This window comes from Schistocerca gregaria, chromosome 5 (genome assembly GCF_023897955.1).
Source record: "Schistocerca gregaria isolate iqSchGreg1 chromosome 5, iqSchGreg1.2, whole genome shotgun sequence".
In the NCBI taxonomy this organism is placed as follows: Eukaryota; Metazoa; Arthropoda; class Insecta; order Orthoptera; family Acrididae; genus Schistocerca; species Schistocerca gregaria.
The window spans coordinates 275,939,287-275,966,234 of NC_064924.1; the positions used below are offsets into that span (position 1 = coordinate 275,939,287).

General features: G+C 41.9%; 1 protein-coding gene across 5 annotated transcripts in view; it reads left to right on the forward strand.

Moving 5' to 3' along the window:
* The window catches only part of LOC126273179 (E3 ubiquitin-protein ligase MARCHF2-like), an 86,135-nt gene that overhangs the window by 55,410 nt on the left and 3,777 nt on the right, over positions 1 to 26,948 (forward strand). For all 5 annotated transcript variants that reach the window (XM_049976677.1, XM_049976676.1, XM_049976678.1 and 2 more), the window contains one exon: positions 11,685 to 11,835. In XM_049976677.1, the coding sequence (XP_049832634.1) occupies positions 11,685 to 11,835 (151 nt within the window). The remainder of the gene's footprint in view (positions 1 to 11,684; positions 11,836 to 26,948) is intronic.

Consider the following 26,948-nt stretch of genomic DNA (forward strand, 5'->3'; position numbering starts at 1 on the left):
ACTCAAGACGCTGTTTCTGAATAAACTCTGTAGTGATTGGAGCTGGAATTTCATCATAATGTGACACTCCTCTCACTGGCAGCATAATCCCAAGCTGCTGTCACCAGACTATGGCATGATGCCAATTCCTGGTTACTGTCGAAGAGGACTTCCGTTTCCTGTGTAACATGTCTTTTGTTACTTGGATTACATAAATTTGATATACAATAGAGTTGACCACTCTCCATTTGCTTGTAATTTAGATAGATCCGTTGCCTGTTCTAGCTATTTCACATTCAAACAGTACTGTATAAGTTGCATAGTCTTTGCAAGGTGAGTCACATTTCCTGATCCTTTTGGTACAAGGGATACAAACAGGTTTCTCATTGATTTTTAGCTTGCACTTTTCTGGTAGCCCTCTGCTCCACATTGGGAGCACACTCGCTCTGTACACTTGTATCTTCTTGGTGTGACATAAGTCACAACATTTATAACATTTAGGTACATCCATGTAATCATTCATTCTTAGAGCACAGAAACTACCATAAACCTTTTCTTTTTGCTGCAGGTGCTTACAAACACAAGGAGTGACTTCTGTAATGTGACTGACACAGATTTTCTCTCAGGGCCCGATTTGGAATCTCAGTAGTATCTCTTCTTTCATGTGCCCAGACAAGTTAAGCTCATAGATATCTTTAAGAAGTTCATTGTTGTCCTCTTCTTTGGGCACACTGTCCACAATTAGCACAGGTCTGTTGTGTTTTCATGGTTTATATTAAATTCTCTGTTTGCACTATGACAGTGCTATTGGCTGTCCAGATCGATTTGATTCTAACCTTATCCATCCTCAAGTTTATTGCATCAACAAGTTTCTTCTTTCCTTCTTTACGTCTGTGACGCCTCTGATCTTGGTGGATCTAAGGAAAAGTGTATTGGGTTTTTTGTTTGCAGATTTCTTTATCTTACCTGATGTTCTTAAGTTCAGTTTTTGAAAAGCTGCAAGACTAGCATGTGAAGAAATAGATGTAGTTGCTTTTTCTTTCACCTTGAAGTTCCCCTGTTCTAGAAGCTGAACATGGACTTTCAGTGCTTCCAAATCTGATTTAGGGATTTTTCGATGTAAATATTTCATTCTCCTCTCATGGTTCTTGCATCTCACCAAGCAACTTGAACTAAAACGTGGCCCAGTTAGCCCATTTTCTCCATCAGTTTGTTTGCTTCTTGAAGGACGTTGACAATGTTATCTTAGACTTCTTTAGGTGATCCCCCAGCCATATTCAGTGATAGGTGAATATCCCTTGTCATGTTGTTCATTGGCGTGGCTGTTGAGGCACTAGCAGTCACTTTTTGTGACATGGCATTGTCTTCTGGCTTCAGATATTTCCACAGAGAAGCCACTGTTTTGGCTTTCTGTCTCTAGAAATTGGTCAACAAGATGCTGTTGCCTGTCACTCCCAGCAGTGGGCATACCTGTGACCAGCAGGGAGTGCATAGTGATTTCGCTTAGATCATGAGGTCTGCAGAAGAAACATATGAGAAATGGGATGAAGTCAATGACTAAATCAAAACAGCAAGGAGCCAAATCAGCAAGGACAGTAACAAAACTAATTTGACCATAGAAAAACAAGTGAAAAATGCAATAAATTCTATAACTGGGAGGAAACATGTGATAAATGTGGGGTCTTGCCCACTCGTCTCATATAGGGTGCCTAAAGGAGGCTGCTTTCTTGGAATGCTATAAAACAATTCAAGCAAAATCACATTAACAATTTTTATTACAAATAAGAAGATTGACAATACTTAACTTTGAATTTACAGTATGTTGCAAGTGATGGGTGACATGCAAATAATCAAAGTCCTTTGCTGTATACAAGGTCCATGTAAGCAATTGATATAGATCACACATCACTACTGTCATAGTGTTCTCCTAGTACTGTGCTAATACTGTCTGACTGAGGCTGGCAGGAGCAGTGCTTATATTCACTTTGTCTTGATGCCAATCCTGTCGTGGTGATGTCCTGGGCAGCGCACTGTTGGACTGACGTCGTCTCACCACTTTCTCTGCGGTTGCATTCTTCATCTTCGTACCGGCACTTGTCAGTACATCAGAACAGTCCTCCCCCCAAAAGCGACAGACCATCGTCATGTAGAGAGTGCAACCACAGCAGGGGATGCAGGAGTGTGGGTGCATCGCTATACCGGAAGCTGTGGCTGCAGTGGACATCAAGCTTCTGGCCGTAACCCTCCATCCAGCCTGCGGTCTAGCAGAAATGGAAAGTGACCAGAAGGGTACGTGCCCATCTCCTGCTGCCATGAACCAGATGAAGGAGGCAGCGACTTCTGCAGTGTGGATGGGTCCAGCTCCATCGGTAGGATGAGAGGCAATGGAGGAGACAAAGGTTCCGTCTTCATTGGGTCATCCTACGGTGTTGTGATGACACCCTCTGGTGGCTGCTGTGGCTGTGCTGTCTCTGGATCTGTGAATCTGGGGGAAGAGACACTGAAAGATCACTGTGCATATGACAGACAAAAAGTTGATTTTCATGGCAGCACTGCAAGCCATCTGGAACTGAAAGAAGATACACGCAAGTGCAAAGTCGACGGATGATTTTGCCTCATGCCCACCACCTGCTCCCACTAAAAATCCTGTAAAAGACAATATCATGCAGTGCGAAGTGATACTTGTGGCCTTCCTTCTGCGCCAGATGCTGAGGAGGGTGGAGCAGTGTGCAATGGTGGCAGCATGTTCCGCTTCGCCATTCGACTGTGGATGGGACAGTGCACTAGTTAGATGCTGTATGCCATCGCTACATTAACACAATGTTACAAATTCATTTGACGTGAACTGAGGGCCATTGACACTATTACTTCAGGTAAACCTTCGAGGCTGAAAATCGATGACAACATCCAAATTGTGCTACGGTATATTGTCGAGTTCATTGGCACAGCAAAAGGAAACTTGCTATATGAGTCAACCTCAATCAACCAACGGGTGTTCCAAAGAGGTCGCGCAAAGTCTATGTGCACACATTGCCATGGCAGTTATGACTTAGGCCAATCAGAGAATTTTTGTGGTGGAGTGGACTGATTATCCACCCATGCATGAGACTGTGACATCATCTGTTCTATTTGCGCATTCATGCCCTGCCAAATACAGTGCTGACGCACTAGCTCTTTCGTGCGAACAATCTGCCAGTATCCTTAGTGAAGTAACTGCAACACTTCTTTGCGCAAAGCTTTAGGCATCAACACACGTGACTGTCCACTGTCATTTTGCACAATAATCACACCCTCTGTACAGTGGGGCCATGCCGACAGGCAGAGTATCGCCACACTACAGGGTTCTGTATGGTATGCAAGGAACGAGGACAAGATGTGCAAATGTATGTTTACAAAAATGTCCAAATCTGGATCAGCTTCTGTGGCCTGTGCAACATTCTTGCAGTCTGAAAAGATTGAAGCAATTTAGAATCCTGAGCATCGATGTGACAATAGGATGCAGCAGAAGCATTAAAGTCTGTATCAGGGCCAATCGGAAGACATGAAAGTGCGTCCACATTACCATGTTGAGCTGTCAGATGATATGCAATCTTGTACTGGTATTGAGACAACAACAAAGCCTATCTTTGCAATTTTTGGGTAGTTCATTCAGGAACCGGTTTTGTCAGGTGAAACAAGGACTGTAAAAGCTTGTGATCCATTACTAAGTAGAATTTTCTGCTGTACAAATAGCGGTGAAATTTGGTGACACAATACACAATAGCCAAGGCCTCTTTCTCAATTTATGGATAGTTACATTGAGCTTTGGACAACACTTCTGATGTGGAAACAATAGGCCTGCCTTTATCACCAATTCTGAGTGAAAGCATTGCACTGATTCTGTAAGAGGAAGTGTCAACTTGCAATACAACTCATTTGTCAGGAACAAAGTGAACTAAGCATCGATCACTGAACAATGCATCTTTAAGTTTTTGAAAAGCTACTTGGCATCATCTGTCCAAAAAAAGGGACAGTCTTGTGACACAGGTGATGCGAAGGAGCTACAATTTGTGGAGAAGTCAATATGAAACGAATATAACAGTTCATTTTCCTAAAACTGACTCCAATTCTGTGATATTGCGAGGAACTGGCAAGCCTCATACGGCTAACAAATGCGAATGAAGAGGATGTACACCTTGACTGTTTATCACATGACCAAGATACTGCAACTCAGGTTTTAAAAAATCACACTTGTCCAGTCTACACTTTAGTCCTGCATCAGATAACACATGAAACAAAGCGCTCTCAGAGACCAGTGTGGCCTGAGCTCCCAGTTGGTGCACATCGACAGTGCAGCAAGATACATATATAGCTTCTTTTCTGTGTTTACTTCATTGATTCTTACTTACATTGCATATGAGTTTCGTATAGGAGGTGTAATTTCGAGTTTCAGTTACTGTAATCGTAAATTCAGGCAGATTGTAGTGCAGTCGCTAGGCATTTGTTTTGTTTTGGTACGTCAGTGGCACTTGTCTGTCTAGTATGCTCTCAGAGACCAGTGTGGCCTGAGCTCCCAGTTGGTGCACATTGACAGTGCAGAAAGATACGTATATAACTTCTTTTCTGTGTTTACTTTGTAGATTCTTACTTAAATTACGTGTGATTTTCATATAGGAGGTGTAATTTTGAGTTTTAGTTACTGTAATCATAAATTCAAGAAGATTGTAGCGCAGTTGTTAGGCATTTGTACAGGTTAGTTCATACATTCTTTGGATGTTTCCCTTAAGTTATCTAGGCATGCACTCGTGTTTCAGTAACTGTTGTTCAACATCGATTAGAATGGACAGGGACTGTGATTGCTGTGTTTGGATGAGGGCTGAGTTGGCATCCCTTCGCTCACAGCTGCAGGCGGCACTGACTTCAGTCACCCAGCTTGAGGCTGTTGCAAATGGGCACCACTGTGGGGAGCCGGACTTGGGTATCATGGGGATATCAACCTCATCTCGTCTGTCCCCAGATCGGTCTGCTGCTGTGGTTGCCCCGGTTCCTCCCCACAGTGGGGCGAGCTCTCACCTGTGGTTGATTGGGAGGTCGTTCCAAGGTGTGGCAGGCAGCGAAAGACATCTCCGGAGGCTGATCAGAAAGCCTGCGTCTGACAAACAGGTTTCAGGTACTGTCTCTGGCTGAGCCAGATGCAGCTCCTTGCCCTGTTTCAGAGGATCATTCTCAGCCTTCAAGGTCCGGGCAATCGCAGAGGGTGGGCTTATTGGTAGTTGGGAGATCCAATGTTAGGTGCGTAATGGAGCCCCTTAGGGATATGGCGGCTAAGGAGGGAAAGAAATCCAGTGTGAATTCTGTGTGCATTCCGAGTGGAGTCACTCCTGATGTGGAAAGGGTCCTTCCGGATGCCATGAAGAGCATAGGGTGCAGCCAGCTGCAGGTGGTGGCACATGTTCACACTAATGACGTGTGTTGCTTTGGATCTGAGGAAATTCTCTCTGGATTCCAGCAGCTATCTGATTTGGTGAAGGCTGCCGGTCTTGCTTACGAAATGAAGGCAGAGTTCACCATCTGCAGCATCGTTGACAGAACCTTTGGTGCAGAGCCGGGTGGAGGGACTGAATTAGAGGCTAAGGCCGATTTGCGACCGTGTTGGCTGCAGATTCCTTGACTTGCGCCATAGGGTGGTGGGGTTTCGGGTTCCGCTGAATAGGTCAGGAGTTCACTACACTCAGCTGGCGGCTAAATGGGTAGCGGAGGCTGTGTGGCGTGGACTGGGTGGTTTTCTAGGTTAGAAGGCCTCGGGAAAGTATGGGGTGGGCTGCAATCTCACATGGTGCATGCCAAATACAGGACGTGCTTGGATCAAGGAACAGTCGGAATTGTAGTTGTAAATTGTTGTAGTTGTGCTGGAAAAGTCCTTGAGCTTCAAGCACTAATAGAAAGCACAGAAGCTGAAATCGTTATAGGTACAGAAAGCTGGCTAAAGCCTGAAATAAGTTCTGCAGAATAGTGGTTTATCTTGTAGTGAAGTCGAAGTAGGTATTCCATGCGAATTGGTATAGTGGAGGTTATACTTAACAGCCGAACTGAGTTAGTAATTGGCTCCTTCTACTGGCCCTCAGACTCCAATGATATAGTTGCTGAACAGTTCAGGGAAAATTTGAGTCTCGTAACAAATAAATACCGCACTCATACGGTTATAGTTCGTGGGGACTTCAACCTTCCCTCGATATGTTGGCAAAAATACTTGTTCAAAAGTGGTGGTAGGCAGAAAACATCTTCCGAGATTGTTCTAAATGCTTTCTCCAAAAATTATTTCAAGCAGTCAGTCCACAAACCCACACAAATTGTAAATGGTTGCGAAAACACACTTGACCTCTTAGCCACAAACAATCCATAGCTAATAGAGAGCATCATGACTGATACAGGGTTTAGTGATGACAAGGTTGTTGTATCTAGGCTCAATACCATTTCATTCAAATCCACCAGTAACAAACACAAAATAATTTTATTTAAAAAAGCGGATAAGTGTCACTAGAAGCCTTCCTAAGAGACAATCTCCATTCCTTCCGAACTGACTATGCAAATGTAGATGAGATGTGGCTCAAATTCAAAGATATAGTAGCAACAGCAATTGAGAGATTCATAGCTCATAAATTGGTATGAGATGGAACTGATCCCCCATGGTACACAATACAGGTCCGAACGCTGTTGCAGAGGCAACGGAAAAAGCATGCAAAGTTCAGAAGAACGTGAAATCCCGAAGATTGTCTAAAATTTAAGATGCACAAAATTTAGCACGGACTTCAATGCGAGATGCCTTTAATAGGTTTCACAACAAAACATTGTCTCTAAATTTGGTAGAAAATCTGAAGAAATTCTCATTGTATGTAAAGTACACAGGTGGCAAGATGCAGTCAATACCTTCGCTGCGCAGTGCCGATGGCACTATTACCGACGACTGTGCCGCTAAAGCGGAGTTATTGAACGCAGTTTTCCGAAATTCCTTCACCAGGGAAGACGAATGGAATATTCCAGAATTTGAAACACGAACAGCTGCTAGCATGAGTTTCTTAGAACTAGATACCTTAGGGGTTGCAAAGCAACTCAAATCGCTTGATACGGGCAAGTCTTCACGTCCAGATTGTATACCGTTTAGGTTCCTTTCAGATTACGCTGATACAATAGCCCCGTACTTAGCAATCATATACAACCGCTCGCTCACCAACAGATCTGTACCTACAGATTGGAAAATTGCGCAGGTCGCACCAGTGTTAAGAAAGGTAGTAGGAGTAATCCATCGAACTACAGACCTATATCATTGACGTCGGTTTGCAGTAGGGTTTTGGAGCATATACTGTATTCAAACATTATGAATCACCTTGAAGGGAATGATCTATTGATATGTAATCAGCATAGTTTCAGAAAATATCGTTCTTGTGCAACGCAGCTAGCTCTTTATTCGCAAGAAATAATGGCCGCTATCGACAGGGGATCTCAAGTTGATTCCGTATTTCTAGATTTCCGGAAAGCTTTTGACACCGTTCCTCACAAGTGACTTCTAATCAAGCTACGGGCCTATGGGGTATTGCCTCAGTTGTGCGACTGGATTTGTGATTTCCTGTCAGGAAGGTCGCAGTTCGTAGTAATAGATGGCAAATCATCGAGTAAAACTGAAGTGATAGATGTTCCCCAGGGAAGCATCCTGGGACCTCTGCTGTTCCTGATCTATATAAATGACCTGGGTGACAATCTGAGCAGTTCTCTTAGGTTGTTCGCAGATGATGCTGTAATTTACCGTCTAGTAAGGTCATTCGAAGACCAGTATCAGTTGCAAAGCAATTTAGAAAAGATTGCTATATTGTGTGGCAGGTGGCAGATGACGCTAAATAATGAAAAGTTTGAGGTGATCCACATAACTTCCAAAAGAAATCCGTTGGAATTCGTTACTCGATAAATAGTACAATTCTCAAGGCTGTCAATTCAACTAAGTACCTGGGTGTTAAAATTATGAACAACGTCAGTTGGAAAGACCATATAGATAATATTGTGGGGAAGGTGAGCCAAAGGTTGTGTTTCATTGGCAGGACACTTAGAAGATGCAACAAGTCCACTAAAGAGACAGCTTACACTACACTCGTTCGTCCTCTGTTAGAATATTGCTATGCGGTTTGGGATCCTTACCAGGTGGGATTGACGGAGGACATCAAAAGGGTGCAGGCAGCTCGTTTTGTATTATCACATAATAGGGGAGAGAGTGTGGCAGATATGATATGCGAGTTGGGATGGCAGTCATTAAAGCAAAGACGTTTTTCGTCGTGGCGAGATATATTTATGAAATTTCAGTCACCAACTTTCTCTTCCAAATGTGAAAATATTTTGTTGAACCCAACCTACATAGGGAGGAATGATCATCAAAATAAAATAAGAGAAATCAGAGCTCGAACAGAAACGTTTAGGTGTTCGTTTTCCCTGTGCGCTGTTCGGGAGTGGAATGATAGAGAGATAGTATGATTGTGGTTTGATGAACCCTCTGCTAAGCACTTAAATGTGAATTGCAGAGGAATCATGTAGATGTAGATGTAGATGTAGACGAAAATTTGCAATATGTTCTTCAGGTGTACAACCTGCTACTACAATATCGTCCAAATACTTTGAACAGTTTGATACTTGCACAGTCAGCTGTTCCACATACCACTGGGATATGGTGGATGTGAAAGAACTGCCAAAAGGCAAATACAAATATTTAAACAGGCCCATGTCAGTAATTACTACACAAACTTTTTGAGGTTCTTCATCATGCAGTGTTTGAATATACGTGTTGAACAAATCCATTTTTGAAAAGTAGCATCCTGCGCCTAATTTGTCCACAAGATCCTCTGGCCGTGGCAATGGATAAGTATCAATCAGTTTGTGGTTTGACTGTAGGCTTAAAGGCAACAAAGTTTGGAGAGCAAAAGCAGTGGACTTGCCCATTGACTGGCTGATATCGGCACAATAACTCCACTATCTTGCAATTCTTTAAGTTGAGCAGCGACTTTGTCCCGTAATGCAGTGGGAACAGTTCTGGCCCAGCAAAATTTCAGCTGAGCATTGTCTTTCAGAGTAATATGTGCAACAAAATTGTTAGCCTTGCCTAAACCTTCAGAAATTCCATTCCGCTTGATACAATTTGAAACGAGACTTGTCCAACCAGGCAACTTGTTTCCAGTCACCAACAGTCCATTGTCAGTGTTGACTGGCCCAGGCAAAACGTAAAGCTTTGTGTCATGCAGTCATCAAGGGTACATGAGTGGACCTTCAAGTCCAAAAGCCCATATTGATGATGTTTCTTTGAATAGTTCACATGCTGACACTTGTTGATGGCGTAGCATTGAAATCTGCAGCAATTTGCAGAAGGGATGCACTTCTGTCAAATTGAATGATTCTCTTCAGTCATTATTGATCCTGTTCTTGCAGGATCTTATTCTGGTCACAGAAATGTTGGAGATTTGATGTTTTTCCAGATTCCTGATATTCACAGTACACTCATGAAATGGTCATATGGGAAAATCCCCACTTCATCACTATCTCAGAGATGCTGTGTGTCATTGCTCATGCGCTGGCTATAACACCATGTTCACACTCACTTAAATCTTGATAACTTGCCATTGTAGCAGCAGTAACGAATCTTAACAACTGTGCCAGATACTTGTTGTCTTACATAGGGCATTGCCATCCACACCACCACATTCTGCCTGTTTAAATATCTCTGCATTTGAGTACGCATGCCTACACCAGTTTCTTTGGTGCTTTAGTGTAGAGCTTCTATTTTCTGACCTATTTTTCGCCTTCTCGCTCCCACCACTGTTACATGCAATGCACTTACCTTTTCATTCTTATTAACTCATGCATGATGATTTAGTGGCAATCTCTGTCTTGCATATTATGCTGTCTCCCATCCTTAAGCTCTTAGGTTTTCAAATCTCATTTGGTTCAGTCCCCAACAATTGGTCTTTTCCTTTTCATACCACTTGGTAACTCTCCCCTAACTTTGGTTTCTAGGTGACTTTCTGAACTTTACCCCTTTTCGTAAACCTCTCCAGTCCTTTTCTTTCAACCCTCTTCCTTCCCCTTCAACCCTTCTGCTGTAAGGAGGTGCCACTATCTCCAAAAGTTTGCATGTGTAAAACCTTTTTTATATGTTTATTTTCCTGCTGCTGCTTGGTGAATAGATTTTTTATCTATCCAGTTACATTGTATTGTCAATAAAAGGCTGTGGATTAAGTGACTGTTGTGTGATTTCTTCATATTACAAAACCCTAATAAGGTGTTACAATAGGACATACCTCCACCATGCACTTCATGGTGATTTACAGAACACAGTTGTCAGTTGTGGCTGTGCCACTTGCAAAGAACTCTTTTTACATGAATGCTTTATTTTGTGTGTTACATGAAAACAGCACTGAGTGGTATAAGAGAAAAAGCAGTTGTGTTTCTCAAAGTAGATGTTGTCTCACCTAATATACAAATACATGCATAAATTAATCTAGAAATAATTACTGTGTTTTCCAGTGTGTGTAATTTAGCACTAGTCATAATCTATTGTTAGCATACTTTACAAAAGCGACTGCTTCTGCTTGTTAATGTATAACTTGATTCACTCCATATCCATGGAGAGTTTCCTTCATGACAGAATTCAAGGAATATGATATGAGAATGAATGCATCACCAAATCCGACAAGGAGTCATGATTTACTGCTGAAGCAACAAATTTATGTGATCAAAATCCCATCTGCAGACCAACCACTCCTAAAAGGGCATTTTGTATGATGATCATCTCACGAGCTACTGTAAAATCCCATCCATCTACTATCACTTCCTAAACCACTTTCACAAACATGCCTCCCATTTTACTTATAGTCTTTGTGATCAGTTACATCACACCTATTCCACAAAGAGCAAAGCCAGGTCATCAGTTGCTGAATCAGAATTTCTATTCCCATCAGTATCAATGATTCCATCTGGCCAGAGACATAGCAGGTTCATGACCGTTGTTTTACAAAATATCCACCCATTGTTATGATTACAAAATTCGAAGTCCTTTGGAGTTATCCACTGCAGCTCAATGTATATTCCACCTGAATAGCCAAATCAGGCAATGAGGATGGCATCATTACACTGCACTATGTTGTGCTTTAGTGTGTCAGAGTGAGAGCTTTTTATATTTGGTATTTATCACCAGAATGAGTCTTTCAATCTACAGTGGAGGGTGTGATGTTTTGAAAACTCATGATAATTTAAAACTGTGTGCTAGATTAGGACTCAGACCCGGATCTGTGCTTTTCACAGGCACTGCTCTTACCAGCTGAGCTACCCATGCATAATTCCTGACCCATCCTCACAGTTTAAAATCTTTCTCTACTTGTCTCCTTTACAGAGAAGAAATACAAATTTATTGTGAATAAAGATGACTATGAAACACTGAACAGAATAATACACTGACAAAAATGACAAAATGATTTATAAGTAATAATACTAAAATTAACTGTTTCATTCTTGTTATTTCACACCTTGCATTGAGTAAATAAGCTTTTAATAGTTCATCCTAACTAACTATAATGCTTACACAGCATTACTTAACTCAAAAATAGTGATGTTATTGCCCTAAATACACTCTGATCTTGGCTGTCTTTAAGACAGAAATATATGCACTGTATGTCTATGTGATGTCTTCCTTCCAGAGGTATTACAACAAGTTTGAGAAGATGGCTTGAACGGCCCTCACAAGAGTCACTTATAAAGAATATAACAGTCCTGGCAGCAATGACACCACTGCAGTTATGGATGAATTGTGCTGGAAGTGTTGCAGAAGCTGTCCTTGATTCAGAGAATGTATGTACACATAGGTATAATGCAAGCGTTAAGAAGGAACTTGTGTGTAGTATCATCTGCAAAACTGTTGCTCTCCAAGCAACTTTTCTTTTCTTAATATAAGGTACCCTATTGACATTTAATTTGATTTATTCCAAATTCACAAAGTCTCTCCTTCATAATGTGCTGTATGGAAAATGATGAGTGAATGAATGAAAACACAATATCTTGATTAACATTTATGACTGCAGGATATGTGGTTTTTGGACTTATGGGGGATTCAGTCAGTCTTGTATAAGTAACTTAGTTTCTAATTAATGATGATGTAAATAAAATAGAAAGAAACTTCCACATGGGAAAAATATATTAAAAACAAAAATTCCAAGACTTACCAAGTGGGAAAGCGCCGGCAGACAGGCACATGAACAAAACACACAAACACACACACAGAATTACGAGCTTTTGCAACTGGCAGTTGCTTCGTCAGGAAAGAGGGAAGGAGAGGGAAAAATGAAAGGATGTGGGTTTTAAGGGAGAGGGTAAGGAGTCATTCCAATCCCGGGAGCAGAAAGACTTCCCTTAGGGGAAAAAAAGGACAGGTGTACACTGGCACACACACACACATATCCATCCACACATACACAGACACAAGCAGACATATTTAAAGGCAAAGAGTAAGGGCAGAGATGTCAGTCGAGGCGGAAGTACAGAGGCAAAGAAGTTGTTGAAAGACAGGTGAGGTATGAGCGGCGGCAACTTGAAATTAGCGGAGGTTGAGGCCTGGCGGATATCGAGAAGAGAGGATATACTGAAGGGCGAGTTCCCATCTCCGTAGTTCGGATAGGTTGGTGTTGGTGGGAAGTATCCAGATAACTCGGACGGTGTAACACTGTGCCAAGATGTGCTGGCCGTGCATCAAGGCATGTTTAGCCACAGGGTGATCCTCATTACCAACAAACACTGTCTGCCTGTGTCCATTCATGCGAATGGACAGTTTGTTGCTGGTCATTCCCACATAGAAAGCGTCACAGTGCAGGCAGGTCAGTTGGTAAATCACGTGGGTGCTTTCACATGTGGCTCTCCCTTTGATCGTGTACACCTTCCGGGTTACAGGACTGGAGTAGGTGGTGGTGGGAGGGTGCATAGGACAGGTTTTACACCAGGGGCGGTTGCAAGGGTAGGAGCCAGAGGGTAGGGAAGGTGATTTCATAGGGATGAACCAAGAGGTTACGAAGGCTGGGTGGATGGCGGAAAGACACTCTTGGTGGAGTGGGGAGGATTTCATGAAGGATGGATCTCATTTCGGGGCAGGATTTTAGGAAGTCGTATCCCTGCTGGAGAGCCACATTCAAGGTCTGATCCAGTCCCGGGAAGTATTCTGTCACAAGTGGGGCACTTTTGGGGTTCTTCTGTGAGAGGTTTTGGGTTTGAGGGGATGAGGAAGTGGCTCTGGTTATCTGCTTCTGTACCAGGTTGGGAGGGTAGTTGCGGGATGCGAAAGCTGTTTTCAGGTTGTTGGTGTAATGGTCGAGGGATTCAGGACTGGAGCAGATTCGTTTGCCACGAAGGCCTAGGCTGTAGGGAAGGGACCGTTTGATATGGAATGGGTGGCAGCTGTCATAATGGAGGTACTGTTGCTTGTTGGTGGGTTTGATGTGGACGGATGTGTGCAGCTGGCCATTGGACAGATGGAGGTCAACGTCTAGGAAAGTGGCATGGGATTTGGAGTAGGACCAGGTGAATCTGATGGAACCAAAGGAGTTGAGGTTGGAGAGGAAATTCTGGAGTTGTTCTTCACTGTGAGTCCAGATCATGAAGATGTCATCAATAAATCTGTACCAAACTTTGGGTTGGCAGGCTTGGGTAACCAAGAAGGCTTCCTCTAAGCGACCCATAAATAGGTTGGCATACGAGGGGGCCATCCTGGTACCCATGGCTGTTCCCTTTAATTGTTGGTATGTCTGGCCTTCAAAAGTGAAGAAGTTGTGGGTCAGGATGAAGCTGGCTAAGGTGACGAGGAAAGAGGTTTTAGGTAGGGTGGCAGGTGATCGGCGTGAAAGGAAGTGCTCCATTGCAGCGAGGCCCTGGACGTGCGGGATATTCGTGTATAGGGAAGTGGCATCAATGGTTACAAGGATGGTTTCTGGGGGTAACAGACTGGGTACGGATTCCAGGCATTCGAGAAAGTGGTTGGTGTCTTTGATGAAGGATGGGAGACTGCATGTAATGGGTTGAAGGTGTTGATCTACATAGGCAGAGATACGTTCTGTGGGGGCTTGGTAACCAGCGGCCAGCCAATGGGGCGGCCAGGATGTTTGGGTTTGTGAATTTTAGGAAGTAGGTAGAAGGTAGGAGTGCGAGGTGTCGGTGGGGTGAGGAGTTTGACGGAGTCAGGTGAAAGGTTTTGTAGGGGGTCTAAGGTTCTGAGGATTCCTTGAAGCTCCGCCTGGACATCAGGAATGGGATTACCTTGGCAAACTTTGTATGTTGAGTTGTCTGAAAGCTGACGCAGTCCCTCAGCCACATACTCCCGACGATCAAGTACCACGGTCGTGGAACCCTTGTCAGCCGGAAGAATGATGATGGATCGGTCAGCTTTCAGATCACGGATAGCCTGGGATTCGGCTGTGGTGATGTTGGGAGTAGGATTAAGGTTTTCAAGAAAGATTGAGAGGCAAGGCTGGAAGTGAGAAATTCCTGGAAGGTTTGGAGAGGGTGATTTTGAGGAAGAGGAGGTGGGTCCCGCTGTGATGGAGGACGGAACTGTTGCAGGCAGGGTTCAATTTGGATAGTGTCTTGGGGAGTTGGATCATTAGGAGTGGGATCAGGATTGTTTTTCTTCGTGGCAAAGTGATATTTCCAGCAGAGACTACGAGTGTAGGACAGTAAATCCTTGACAAGGGCAGTTTGGTTGAACCTGGGAGTGGGGCTGAAGGTGAGGCCTTTGGATAGGACAGAGGTTTCGGATTGGGAGAGGGGTTTGGAGGAAAGGTTAACTACTGAATTGGGGTGTTGTGGTTCCAGATTGTGTTGACTAGAATTTTGAGGTGTTGGGGGGGGAGTGGAGCTGGAAGTGGGAGATTGAGTAGATGGGAGAGACTGGGTGCAGTTTCTATATATTATAGTTAATCTACACAAAACCTTATACTTCACAGTGCCCCTCAACTGTTTCAATGGTTATATTGTGTATCATGATTCTGTCATTTGCACCTTGACACTGAGCTATTCACTGTTTCCGTCATCACAATGAAGGTGATTGCTACTGTTCTCAAACAGCTGGACACTATGCTGACAATTGTCAACTTGCTTCGTATGGCTGCTGCAAAATGCACTGGAATTAGAGTGACTGGGCACTGGAGGTATTACTTGTAGGCAGTTACTTTTAAGCATGTGATGCCCCTCTTAGGGACATAGCATCATGGGAGCGAGATAAACTACATGTGCACACATCCCAGGATGAATTGTTCACCTGATGGAAGAGGTCAACACAGAATCATTGAGAGCACAGGTTGCAGTCAACTGCAGATCTTCACTCACATCTGCACCAATGACATCTGTCACTGTGTTCTGCGATCATTCTCTGTTATTTCTGGGAAATGTGAAAACAGCTATTCTCACTCATGGGGGTCATTGCACAGCTGTCAATTTACTGCATCATTCCAAGAACTGACTGTGGTCGTCTGGTCTGGAGATAAGTGAAGTGTCTAAGCAAGGTGAGCTCAATTACAGATCCCTCATGTATGCTACATAGATGTGTCTTTTCTAGCCAATGTATTGATCTGGGGGTGGCAGAGTACTTGCAGAACTTCCTCTTTAAGTTAAGTGAAATGTTGAGACCTCTGGTAGAAAAAGCAGCATCAGGTAAAGGAATTATTACAACAGACTGGATAGCAAATTTTGAGAGAGAGAATCTTAAGCTATTATTTGTTAACTGCTGGAGTATTTGCAGCAAACTCCCAGAACTCACATATCTTGTAGAAAGCAGTTGCCCTTACATCATACTGGGACCTGAGAATTGGTTGAAATCCTAAGCAGAGTAGGGAAATTTTTGACGACACGTGGAATATACATTGCAAAGATAATTAGAATCCCAGAAGGAATACTGTTTGTAGCAACAAGCAGAAACATAAGGTCTAGCAGGGTCTGAAATTAATCAACTGCAAACTAATATGAGCAAGAATGACCAGAGTTGGTGGATTTAGGTTAATAATTGGATGTTTCTACCAACAACCAGATTCAAATACATGGGTCATAGAGCCATTACACTTAACTTAATCTCAATACCACAGAAATAATCTGAGTACAGTACAGCAATAAGAGATGATACTGACCTGCTCACTGTCAACTGGGAAAGCTGTGCAGACATTATCAGCAGTAAGGGAAAAAAGTTTTGAAAGTGATACTAAATATATTGACCAACAACAGCCTCAAACAACTATTCATAGAACCCACACACAGAAATAATATTTTAGACCCCCTGACTGCAAACAGACCTGATCTTCTTGAGAGTGTCACTAATGAGAGGTGATTAGTAACCACCATGTTATTACAAGAATGACCATCGTCAAAGGCAAAAAGAAAGGCAGGAGAGCATGTGCATTTGATCATACTGATAGACAGTTATTAACAACCCATTTAAAAGATAAATTGCAAACATTTAATTCAGATTCATCAAAGCAGAACAAGTGTCAGTAAAGATACAAGGTGTAAACTGTTGTCTAAATAGACACATACCACAAAAAGCAATAAAAGATGGTTTTGTTTTCATGGTACCTTTCAGATAATATTGCAAAAGCAGTTACTATTACACTCTCACTACAAAAGAGTCTGTATGGAAACTGTCTGAGAAAACTTTATAGCATGTATGCATTCATGGGAAGTGCTATGCTTCAAGTCTACAATAATTTCTTCAGTCAGATCCTGATGAAAGATCTTTTCAGAAGATCCTAGGAAGGTCTTGTCATAGGCAATGAAGAGATTCAAGCCTCACATTCAATCTCTTGTGGACCTGCCTGGCATTGAAGCTGAAAGCTGCAAGAATATTAAATTTGTCAGTTAAAAATGTATTTTTGTACAAGGATACTATTGTACCAATGTCTGACCACTGTGCAGACTTACAAATGAGAATACTGATATCAGCACTCATGAAGAAGAAAAGAAGAAGAAGAGGGAAGGAAGGAAGGAAGAAAGGAAAAAAGAAAGAAAGAAAGAAAGAAAGTTGCTCCAAGCAGCTCTGATGGAAATTCAGGTCAGATTCTACTGCTCCAAGCAGTCAAAGCACCAGCCCTGATGGGAGTATAAGTTAGATTCGACACACATCAAAAAAAGTATTGCATCACCCCGGTTCCCTGAACTCCTGAATTAGATGTTGACTGTGCATATTGTATCACAGACACAGTCCCTTTGACTGTTCAGAGATGTCACTAAACCCATCCAAAGATGAAAACAACTATGCATGAGCAGTGCCAATCAGTTCCAGTCATTCCACCAGGAAGGAGGTACATGGCTCATGTTGTCTGTAGTTCAACCATGCCTAGACAGTCAATACCATGGTTCAATCGCATATGCATTGTTACTTTGGGGCAGGAAGGGCTCTCAACAAGGGAAGTGTCCAAGTGTCTCGGAGTGAACCAAAGCAATGTTGTTTGGACATGCAGGAGATACAGAGAGACAGGAACTGTTGATGAAATGCCTCACTCAGGCTGCTCAAGGGCTACTACTGCAGTGGATGACTTCTACCCATGGATTATGGCTCGGAGGAACCCTGACAGCAAAGCCACCATGTTGAATAATGCTTCTCGTGCAGCCACTGGACATCATGTTATGACTCCAACTGTGTGCAATAGGCTGCATGATGCACAACTTCACTCCCAACGTCCGTGGTGTGGTACATTTTTCCAACCACAACACCATGCAGATGGGCCCAGTAACATGCCAAATGGACCGCTCAGGATGGGCATCACGTTCTCTTCACCAATGAGTGTTGCGTATGCCTTTAGTCAGACAATCATCAGAGATGTGTTTAGAGGCAACCCGATCAGGCTGAATGCCTTCGACACACTGTCCAGCAAATGCAGCAAAGTAGAGGTTCACTCCTGTTTTGGGATAACATTATGTGGGGCCGATGTACACTGCTGGTGGTCATGAAAGGCACCGAAATGGCTGTATGATACGTGAACTCCATCCTCCGACCAATAGTGCAATCATATTGGCAATATATTGGTGAGGCATTCATCTTCATGGATGACAATTCACACTCCCATCATGCACATCTTGTGAATGACTGCCTTTAGGATTACGACTTCGCTCGACTAGAGTGGCCAGCATTTTCTCCTGACATGAACCCTACTGAACATTCCTGGGATAGATTGAAAATGAATGTTTATGGACAGTGTGATCCACCAACCACTCTGAGGGATCTACGCCGAATCACCGTTGAGGAGTGGGACAATCTGGACCAACAATGCCCTGATGAACTTATGGATAGTATGCCACGACCAATAGAGGCATGCATCATTGCAAGAAGACATGCTACTGGGTATTAGAGGTAACGGTGAGTACAGCAATCTGGACCACCACCTCTGAAGGTCTCGCTGTATGGTGATACAGCTTGCATTGTGTGATTTTCATGAGAAATAAAAAGGGCAGAAATGATGTTTATGTTGATCTCATTCCAATTTTCTGTACAAGTTCTGGAACCGAGGTGCTGCAAAACTTTTTTTTGATGTGTGGACATCGAATGGGCTTCAGAATTAGCCCCTTTCCTATCTTGTATGTCTTGAGGATCTCTTGTGCAATGAATAGTGCCATGTGGCTGGAGAACAGCAAAGATCACTCCCGTTTACAAAACCAGCTACAGCTTGGATATAGAGAATTACATACCAATATCACTGATGCCAGTCAGATTCAGGAACCTGAAGCGTGTTCTGAGCTTTAAAATTTTGATATTTCTCAAGGAGGTGGGTGACACAGCAGCACATTGTTACCTAATAATCAAAATAAGGAGAATGTTTGCAGGTATGCGATTAGCTCAATGAATTTAGAAAAAGAACATGGTTCATTATACTCAGTTATGTATCAACAGAAATAAAGGTAACACTCAGTGTGCTCCAAGGAAGTTAGTTAGTTTGTTAGTTACACATTCCATGTATCATTTTCCTTGATTGAGTATAATGATGTGGAATGAGTCATTTTACATTCACATCACAAATTAATTTGTACATACAGTTTCATTCTGAACATTTCTAAGCTTTTTATTATTATTACAAAAAGAAAAAAGATGTACAGATGTAAGTTAGTATTCCTAACCATCACCTTTACACATTACAATTATAGAAATTCTTCCACAGAACAGAAGAGGTCATCAAGGAGAAACTTTCTCAGTTTGTTTTCAAATTTTACTTTGTTGTCTATCAGACAATTTATATCACTGGGTAAGTGATCAAAAATTTTTGTTTCAGCATTGTGTACCCCACTTTGTGCTGAAGACAATCTTAATGTGGAATAATGAATGTCATTTTTCCTTCTGGTATTGTAATTATGTGCACCATTGTTCCTTTTGAACTGTTGTGGATTATTTATAACAAACTTCACTTAGGGAATACATATACTGTAAAGCAGTAGTCAGAATGCCCAACTCCTTAAACAGATGTGTACAAGATGGCTGATGGTGATCCTCACATATAAGGGGTGTTCAAAAAGAAACAAGCCGGAGTTTGGAATATGCAAACCAGTGACAGGAGGGTAATATTGCGGCGTGTGTAATGAGGTATGGTTCTGACCAGAGCATGCAAGTTCACAGCCCATTGCTTGAGGGGTCGTGTGCACGTCACGTGACTATACAGAGCTAGCAGCAGCTTACGTTAATCGTCCAACGCTACCAATCGCATTGAAGACAGTGATATGGAGGTGTCAAAAGAAAGAGGTGTTGTTTGTTTTCTGACAGCAGAAGGAATAGGAGGAATGGACATTCATTGACGAATGTCACAAGTTACAACGAACACTGCATGTCCCTTGCAAGGGTCAAGGCATGGCGCAAGCACGTCAGGGCAGGACTGGTGTCACCAGCCGATGATGCATGGTCTGGAGCATCACACTGCATTACCAGTGACATCATCCAGGTGGTGGAAGCACTCATTACCCAAGACCTCTGAGTGACATTGAAAGCCATAGCGCCATGATCAGATTGAGCGTTGGAAGTGTTCACCCCATCATGAAGGAACGATTGCACATGTGCAAAGTGTGTGCCCAATGGGTGCCCCACAGTCTTCAACCACACCAGGAAGCATGTCAAATGGGCCACTGTCTTGCTCATCTGCACCACTATGCTTGGGAAGGGAATGCATTCCTGGCACGAGTGGTGGCTGGTGGTGAATCATGGTGTCATCACTTAGGACCAGAATCAAAATGACGAAGTCTCCAGTGAAAGCATATAGGGGCCTCACCACCAAAAAAACCAATGCCATACACACAAGTGCAGGAAAGGTTATGCTTATGTTCTTCTTTGACCAAGATGGCCTCCTCCTGATTCACTTCCTGCAGCATGGGACAGCAGTGAATGCCCAGCGTTACTTGAAAACCTTGACCACCATTTGCCAAGCAATCAAATCAAAATGACCAGGCAATCTCACCCATGGGGTCATTCTGCTCCAGAACAATGCAAAGCCTGATATGGCCTACACATTCACGGCACTCTTGCAGAAATTCAAATGGGTTGTTCTCGGCCACCCTCCATATAGTCCGAATCTCTCTCCCTGTGATTATGCCATTTTTTGCCCTTTAAAAAGGCTCTGAAAAGCAAGTGATTCACCTTGGACGATGATGTTCAGCTGTACATGCGGAACTGGTTAACATTGCAGCCCTGGTAATTTTACAAGACAGCCATTCACTGCCTTCTGTCACAGTGGGAGAAGTGTCTCAATAGCCAGGGTCGATACTTTGAACATACAGGTACTGGTCTCTGTAATTACACCTCTGGCTTGTTTCTTTTTGAACACCCCATTGGATTAATCTTACAATGCATTTTTGCACAATGAAGAGTTTCATTCTTAAAGATAAGGTATGCCAAAATATTATTCCATATGAAATTATTGAATGAAAAATATTCAAAATAAGTCAACTTACTGATTTGTCTCTCCCCAAGATTTTCAATAATTCTAAGTGCAATGGTGGCTGAACTGAGTTGTTTTAGGAGTTTCAAAATGTGTTGCCAGTTTGAATTCTCATAAATATCTACCCCTAAGAATTTTGAAGTTTCCACACTACTTATTATTTCCTCACAATGTGTTATGCTTATCAATAGTGTAGTGTCTCTAGATGTGCAGAACGAAATATGGTGCATCTTTTTAAAATTGAGGATGAGAGCATTCACAGGAACCCAGTCAATGATACTTTGGTTGCCATTTCTTCTGTTTCTGTATGGGTGCTTGGATTTATTACAATACTAACATCATCTGCAAAAAGAGCAATATTAACATCATCTGTATATTAGACAGAATTTTATTTATGTGTATGAGGAATAGTAGTGAAGCTAAGATTGAACCTTGGGGAACCCTATATGTGATTTCTCCCCAATCAGAATTATGTCCCTGAACTGTGTTGCTTGAATTACTAACTACAACTTTCTCCATTGTTTTAGTTAGATATGACAATATCCTTTGGTTGGCTACACCATTAACCCCATATAACTTGAATTTATGCAGGAGAATTCTACGATTCACACAGTCAAAAGCCTTAGAGGGGCCACAGAAAATACAAACTGGCACTATTTTATTATTTAATGCTAGTAAAAAAATCTGGTGAGTGAATATTGAAATGGCAATCTCAGTAGAGCAATCCTTCTTAAACCCTAACTGTAATTTGCTAAGGATACTGTGCCTGCTAAGATGAGATACTAATCTAGGATACATCATCATCTCAAAAATTTTGCAGCAGTGGAACAGGTTGTTTGTTCTTGACATCTCTCTTATCAACTTTCTTAAAGAGGGGTTTAACAGTGGTGTATTTCAGTCGCTCTGGAAAAAGGCCCTGAGTTAGTGGGACATTACATATTTCAGTTGAAACAGGGCTTATTACATGGGAACAAATATTTAGCATTTTATTGGAAATACCATCAAAACCAGATAAGCTTTTATTTTTGAGAGAATCTGACAATTTCAGCAGGAGAATTTGCAGATACATTCATATGACTGAATTTTACGAGAATTAGATTTTCAGCATATTGCTGTGATTGTGCTCTTGAACTGTTTGTCCATATTCTTTCCACTATATTTAAGTCGTGATTATTCGATGTATTTTCTACCTGTGACTCATCATTTATAGCCCTTCTATTCAGTTCAGCAGTGATATTATCTTGTTCTGTGGCTGGTTGTCCTGCCTCTCATTTCACTGTATTGCAAATAGCCTTATGTCCGTTGCCAGAAGTACTGATTTCTGATATTATGCGCATGTTCCTCAATTTTTCTTAATAACCTTTCTTAGAACTTACTGTGTAGTTTTTGTAGCGTACATAGGAAGTATAATAGGATCTGTAATATCACCAATAAATGATTTATCAGAAGATATGATCAACATTGCTTTCAAATTTTACACCGATGGTACTGTTTTCTATGGGAAAAATATGATTGTTGTACAATCAAAAGAAAATGCAAAAAGACTGTCATAATTTCTATTTAGTGTAATTAATGACAGCTCTCTCTTTCAAAGTGGATAATTACAAGATACTCTCAATAACCAAGATGAAGATCTTGATAGTAGATGATTACAAAATTAGTTATGAAAATCTTGAGCACATCACATTGTAAGGGTGTTTAGGGGTTATATTAAGAAGTGATATGAAATGGGACAAACATGTAAAGTAAATGTTATGGGAGACAACTGGGATAGCCCAATGTATCTGTAAAGGACATCACACACAAGACTCTATCATTCAAGCATTTGAAGTCACTATCAAGTAGGCATGAATACCATCATCAAGCAATTCAAACATACTCTGTTATGATCACAACAGTATGGTAAGCCCATATGAAAATATAACAGAGATGCTCAGGGACCTAAATTGCAATCCTTACAAGAAAGACTGTGTATTTCTTGCAACACTCTGTCAGGTAAATATAACACTCTGTCAGATAAATTTAGAGAACATCTGGCTGATGAAGACCATGTGACCATTTTACTGCTACAATTATACACCTCATACAGAAATAATGACAACAGAGCTAGAGAGATTAGGGTATCAACAGAGGACATAGACAGTCATTTTTACCTTGATAAATACCCAGCTGGGATGGGACAGAAAATGCTGTTGTTGGTACAAAGTACTCTCCCACTATGTACTCCACAATGGCACATGTAGATGTGCACAGGCAGTATTGTCCCCTTATTCCTATTAGTGGCTTCAGACAGTTCACTGTATCATCCTATTTTCATATTAAGTCAAATGTGTAACTGTAATTGACTAAACATTTAAATTTATTACATTCCCCCCTACTTGTTAGTATCATTAAATTTGTCTTCTGTTGTTGACTGCCCACCTTCCACTTTGGCAAAAAAAAAATATCTACTTTGTTCTTTAAACACTGCACAAGAAATTTGTGCTGAATGCTAAATATTTAATATAGCCATATCACTTAAAATTGTTAATCAAATTTAATAATGTCAACACACAAGCTTCTAAAGCTCAATAACAGACATAACACAAGTTTAACTTTTGTATCACATTTCATGTATTACTACTTTGAAATACCACAATAATTTTGTTTTATTACAAATTAACAATTTATTAAACCACTGTGAACTGCATGGCAGAGATTTTGATCCAGTTGTATTAGCAATTTTATTGTTCTAATCTCCCCTTATCTGCATACCTAATGCACATTACATTCACTTGAGCTTGTTAACTGTATTCCCCTCCTCAGTTATAGGTGACAATAGTATCACTAGAGCATGATAAGTGTGTGGAGCAGTAAAACTGCAGATATCACTAGTTAAACTGGTGAGAGTAGTGCAAGAGTGAATTGGCAGACCAACAAGAACCCAATAACAAACCACCGTAATTGTAAGCCAATGTTATAAGGGTGTGATTGTTAGAAAGCAGTGTGTGATGCATTCTGTGCAGAGAGAGAGAGAGAGAGAGAGAGAGAGAGAGAGAGAGAGAGAGAGAGAGAGAGAGCTTTATGGTGGTACCAGTCTGTTCTCCATCTCTGTATGACACTTCACACACCAGCCGTCACTTATACTGGTAATCGGCAACACTGGACAGGCACTACACTGGCCTGCTGTTTCTATTTCTGACTTGACCTAGTTGAATAGGTAAAGTATCTCTGTTGCTTCTTAATGTAATCCTTGACTTGTCTGATTTATGTCCCTGCCATTATACCCATTACTCGTGGTAGACAACCCACTGAGTACTGTAAGAGTTCATCTGCACTGAAAAAGGTCATAAGCCAGTTAGCCTTAATGATATGAAAGCACTGAAGAAGGTCATAAGCCAGTTAGCCTTAATGATATGAAGATGGCATCTGCCCTAAAGAACAGATGCCATTAGTGACCATGCAGCTCTCTAGAATGAAATTATTACAATTAAATTAATACCATTAGCTGTTGACGGGCATTGATATATATCAATGAGGACAGTTGAAAATGTGTGCCCTGATAGGGACTAGAATCCGGGATCTCCTGCTTACATGGCAGCTGCACAGTCACCAGTGGCATCTGTTCTTTTGGACATGTCCAAAAGAACAGATGCCATTGCCTCTGTTCTTTTGGACATGTCTAAAAGAAGAGATGCCATCTTCACATCTGATGTTAGGTCACCAGATCCTGGGTCCACCATACTCTCCAGTGGTGCCTCACAATGTAGGGATGAGAAGATGCTGATCTGGACATAGATAAAGTCTCCGCTTTTAAGTATAAACTGATATCAGCATTATAGTATTATGAATAACGTCTCCCCTTTGCTTGGCACATAGTGTGGTAAATGGCCAGGGTGAGGCTGGGACCAGTTTAATAAGTGAGGAAGTTTGATGCTGGTATCATGAAGCATCATCTCATCTCATAATGTGCACACAGGGTTGGCCAGCCTGATCTTTTGGTTTCAAGACAGTATTTGGCCTTGCATTCTGATGCATGGGAATTAGGAGAGATGGAAGTGGAAGAGAGGACTCAGTTGCTCGAAAATGGCTTTCACATGCTACAACCGTTTACAGTGGGATTGCAGATCATAATGGTGCTACGTCAGGGTCACTGGTACAGGAAGTGGTGGGGACATGGTTGGCCTACGCCCACTGATGGGATGAAGGATTGTTCTGCTGTGCTGCATGTCTCCCCCTTGGATGGTAGCACCGTCTGTGATGGGTATCACAGCCAAAGGTGATCTCCGTCTGGTCACAACTTGAAAAAGCTGGCATTCTGAGGCTCATCACAACACTTCAAATCCATCCCAGGAACCTACCAAAGGTGTGAGCGTAGACTTGGGTCGCTGCATAATAGCAGCAAGCAGTGTGCTTGCTGTGTCAGCTGCAGACAGTCAAATAATGTGCGATGTCTGTGCCCATGCAGAATTTTGGCTGGACTAATTTTGTTGACAGGGTACATCGGTATTTAGCGGGGGAAACTACTTGTGAGTGACTCAGATTATGTCTACACCATGGCATTCTGCATTTGTGTTTGGAAAGTCCTGATCATCTGCTCCACCTCATAATTGAATAATGTTGTTATGGGAACAGAAGTGCTAAAATGCAGTGGCTATGACCTGAGGCCCATTGTTGGACACAATAGTTTAGGGAGTAGCCTCTCTTGCAAAAATATTAGCCATGACCTGGATTGTGGCTGTTGCAGAGGTGGTTGACATCTGTGCTATAAACAGCCCCTGTTGTTCAAGAAGTGTCCCTCTCTCCCTCTTACACTAGGGCGCAAGTGACCTGCCCTCTCTTTTTAACCTCCCCCAGTTTCTCCCTCCCTCTTCTCTAAGGAACAAACTATTAGTTCCAAAAGCAAGGATAGTGTATTTACTTTGGTATGCGTCTATTGGTAGTATTGGCATTTTTCTCCCTTAAAGTAACTGGTGGACAGCAATTGTGTCTCATAATTTGAAACGAATACAATGGTAGATAAAAGGGAAGCTTTGAGAGATGATATAATGAAGGCAGCAGAGGAACAACTAGTTAAAAAGCAAGTGCACAACAGAAATTCTTTGATAACACAAGAGATACTAAATTTAATTGATGGAAGGAGAAAATATAAAAATGCAGCAAGTGAAGCAGACACAGAAAATCATCATAGGTCTCCTCACCCTATCTGGAGAGACACTGATTTGGAGGACAACTATGATGTTACTGCCAAATGGACTAGGCATGTTGTCAAAAATAAAGAAATTAGGAACTTGGAATTAACACACAAGCACTTGATAGAAATCTAGGAATGGATCTATCGTGTCAAATATGGAGCCACCTGAACTGGTTTTGAGTAGGCATTGGTAGATGTCAATACATGTTGTTCAAATGGGTTCCTGAAAACCTCGCCAGAGTGCTATTGCAGAGCACTGAATCAGACCATGGACCACATCCGAAGTGAGTGCCCCAGCACATCATTCCTAGGAGACATCTCGGAGCTGCACTCCATGTCTCTGGCAGCAGTCGCTTGGCTCTCTGATATTGTTTAGGTTTGGGTTTCTTGCTTACTGTAATTTTTTTCTGCACTTGTTGAGACTAGGTATATTTCATTCCCAAATGTGAACATTTTAATTGTCCAGCCATAATATACTGTACATCCATAACTGTTCATTTTAATTATCTTTATGTAATATCTAAGTACTTAATCTGCACCTACTTGGGGCTAGTCATTGTTGTTATGGAATGTTTTGTGTATTGTAGTTTTTTTGTGCTTCTGATATGAAAATATGGAATAGTAGACTCACCTATAGCAGCTCAATGGGTGGAGTGTAGTGACATATAACAGAAAACAGCATTAATTCTAGCTTTCAAGTACCAGCTCTTTGTCCAGCAATAGTACACATATCCGTGCACACAACCACGCAGACGGCACACTCTTGTGGCTATGGAAAGATATATGTCATAAACAGGAAAATTATAGAAAGCTCTGAGCAAAGATGGGGAGCCTATGAAAGTTGGAAGGAA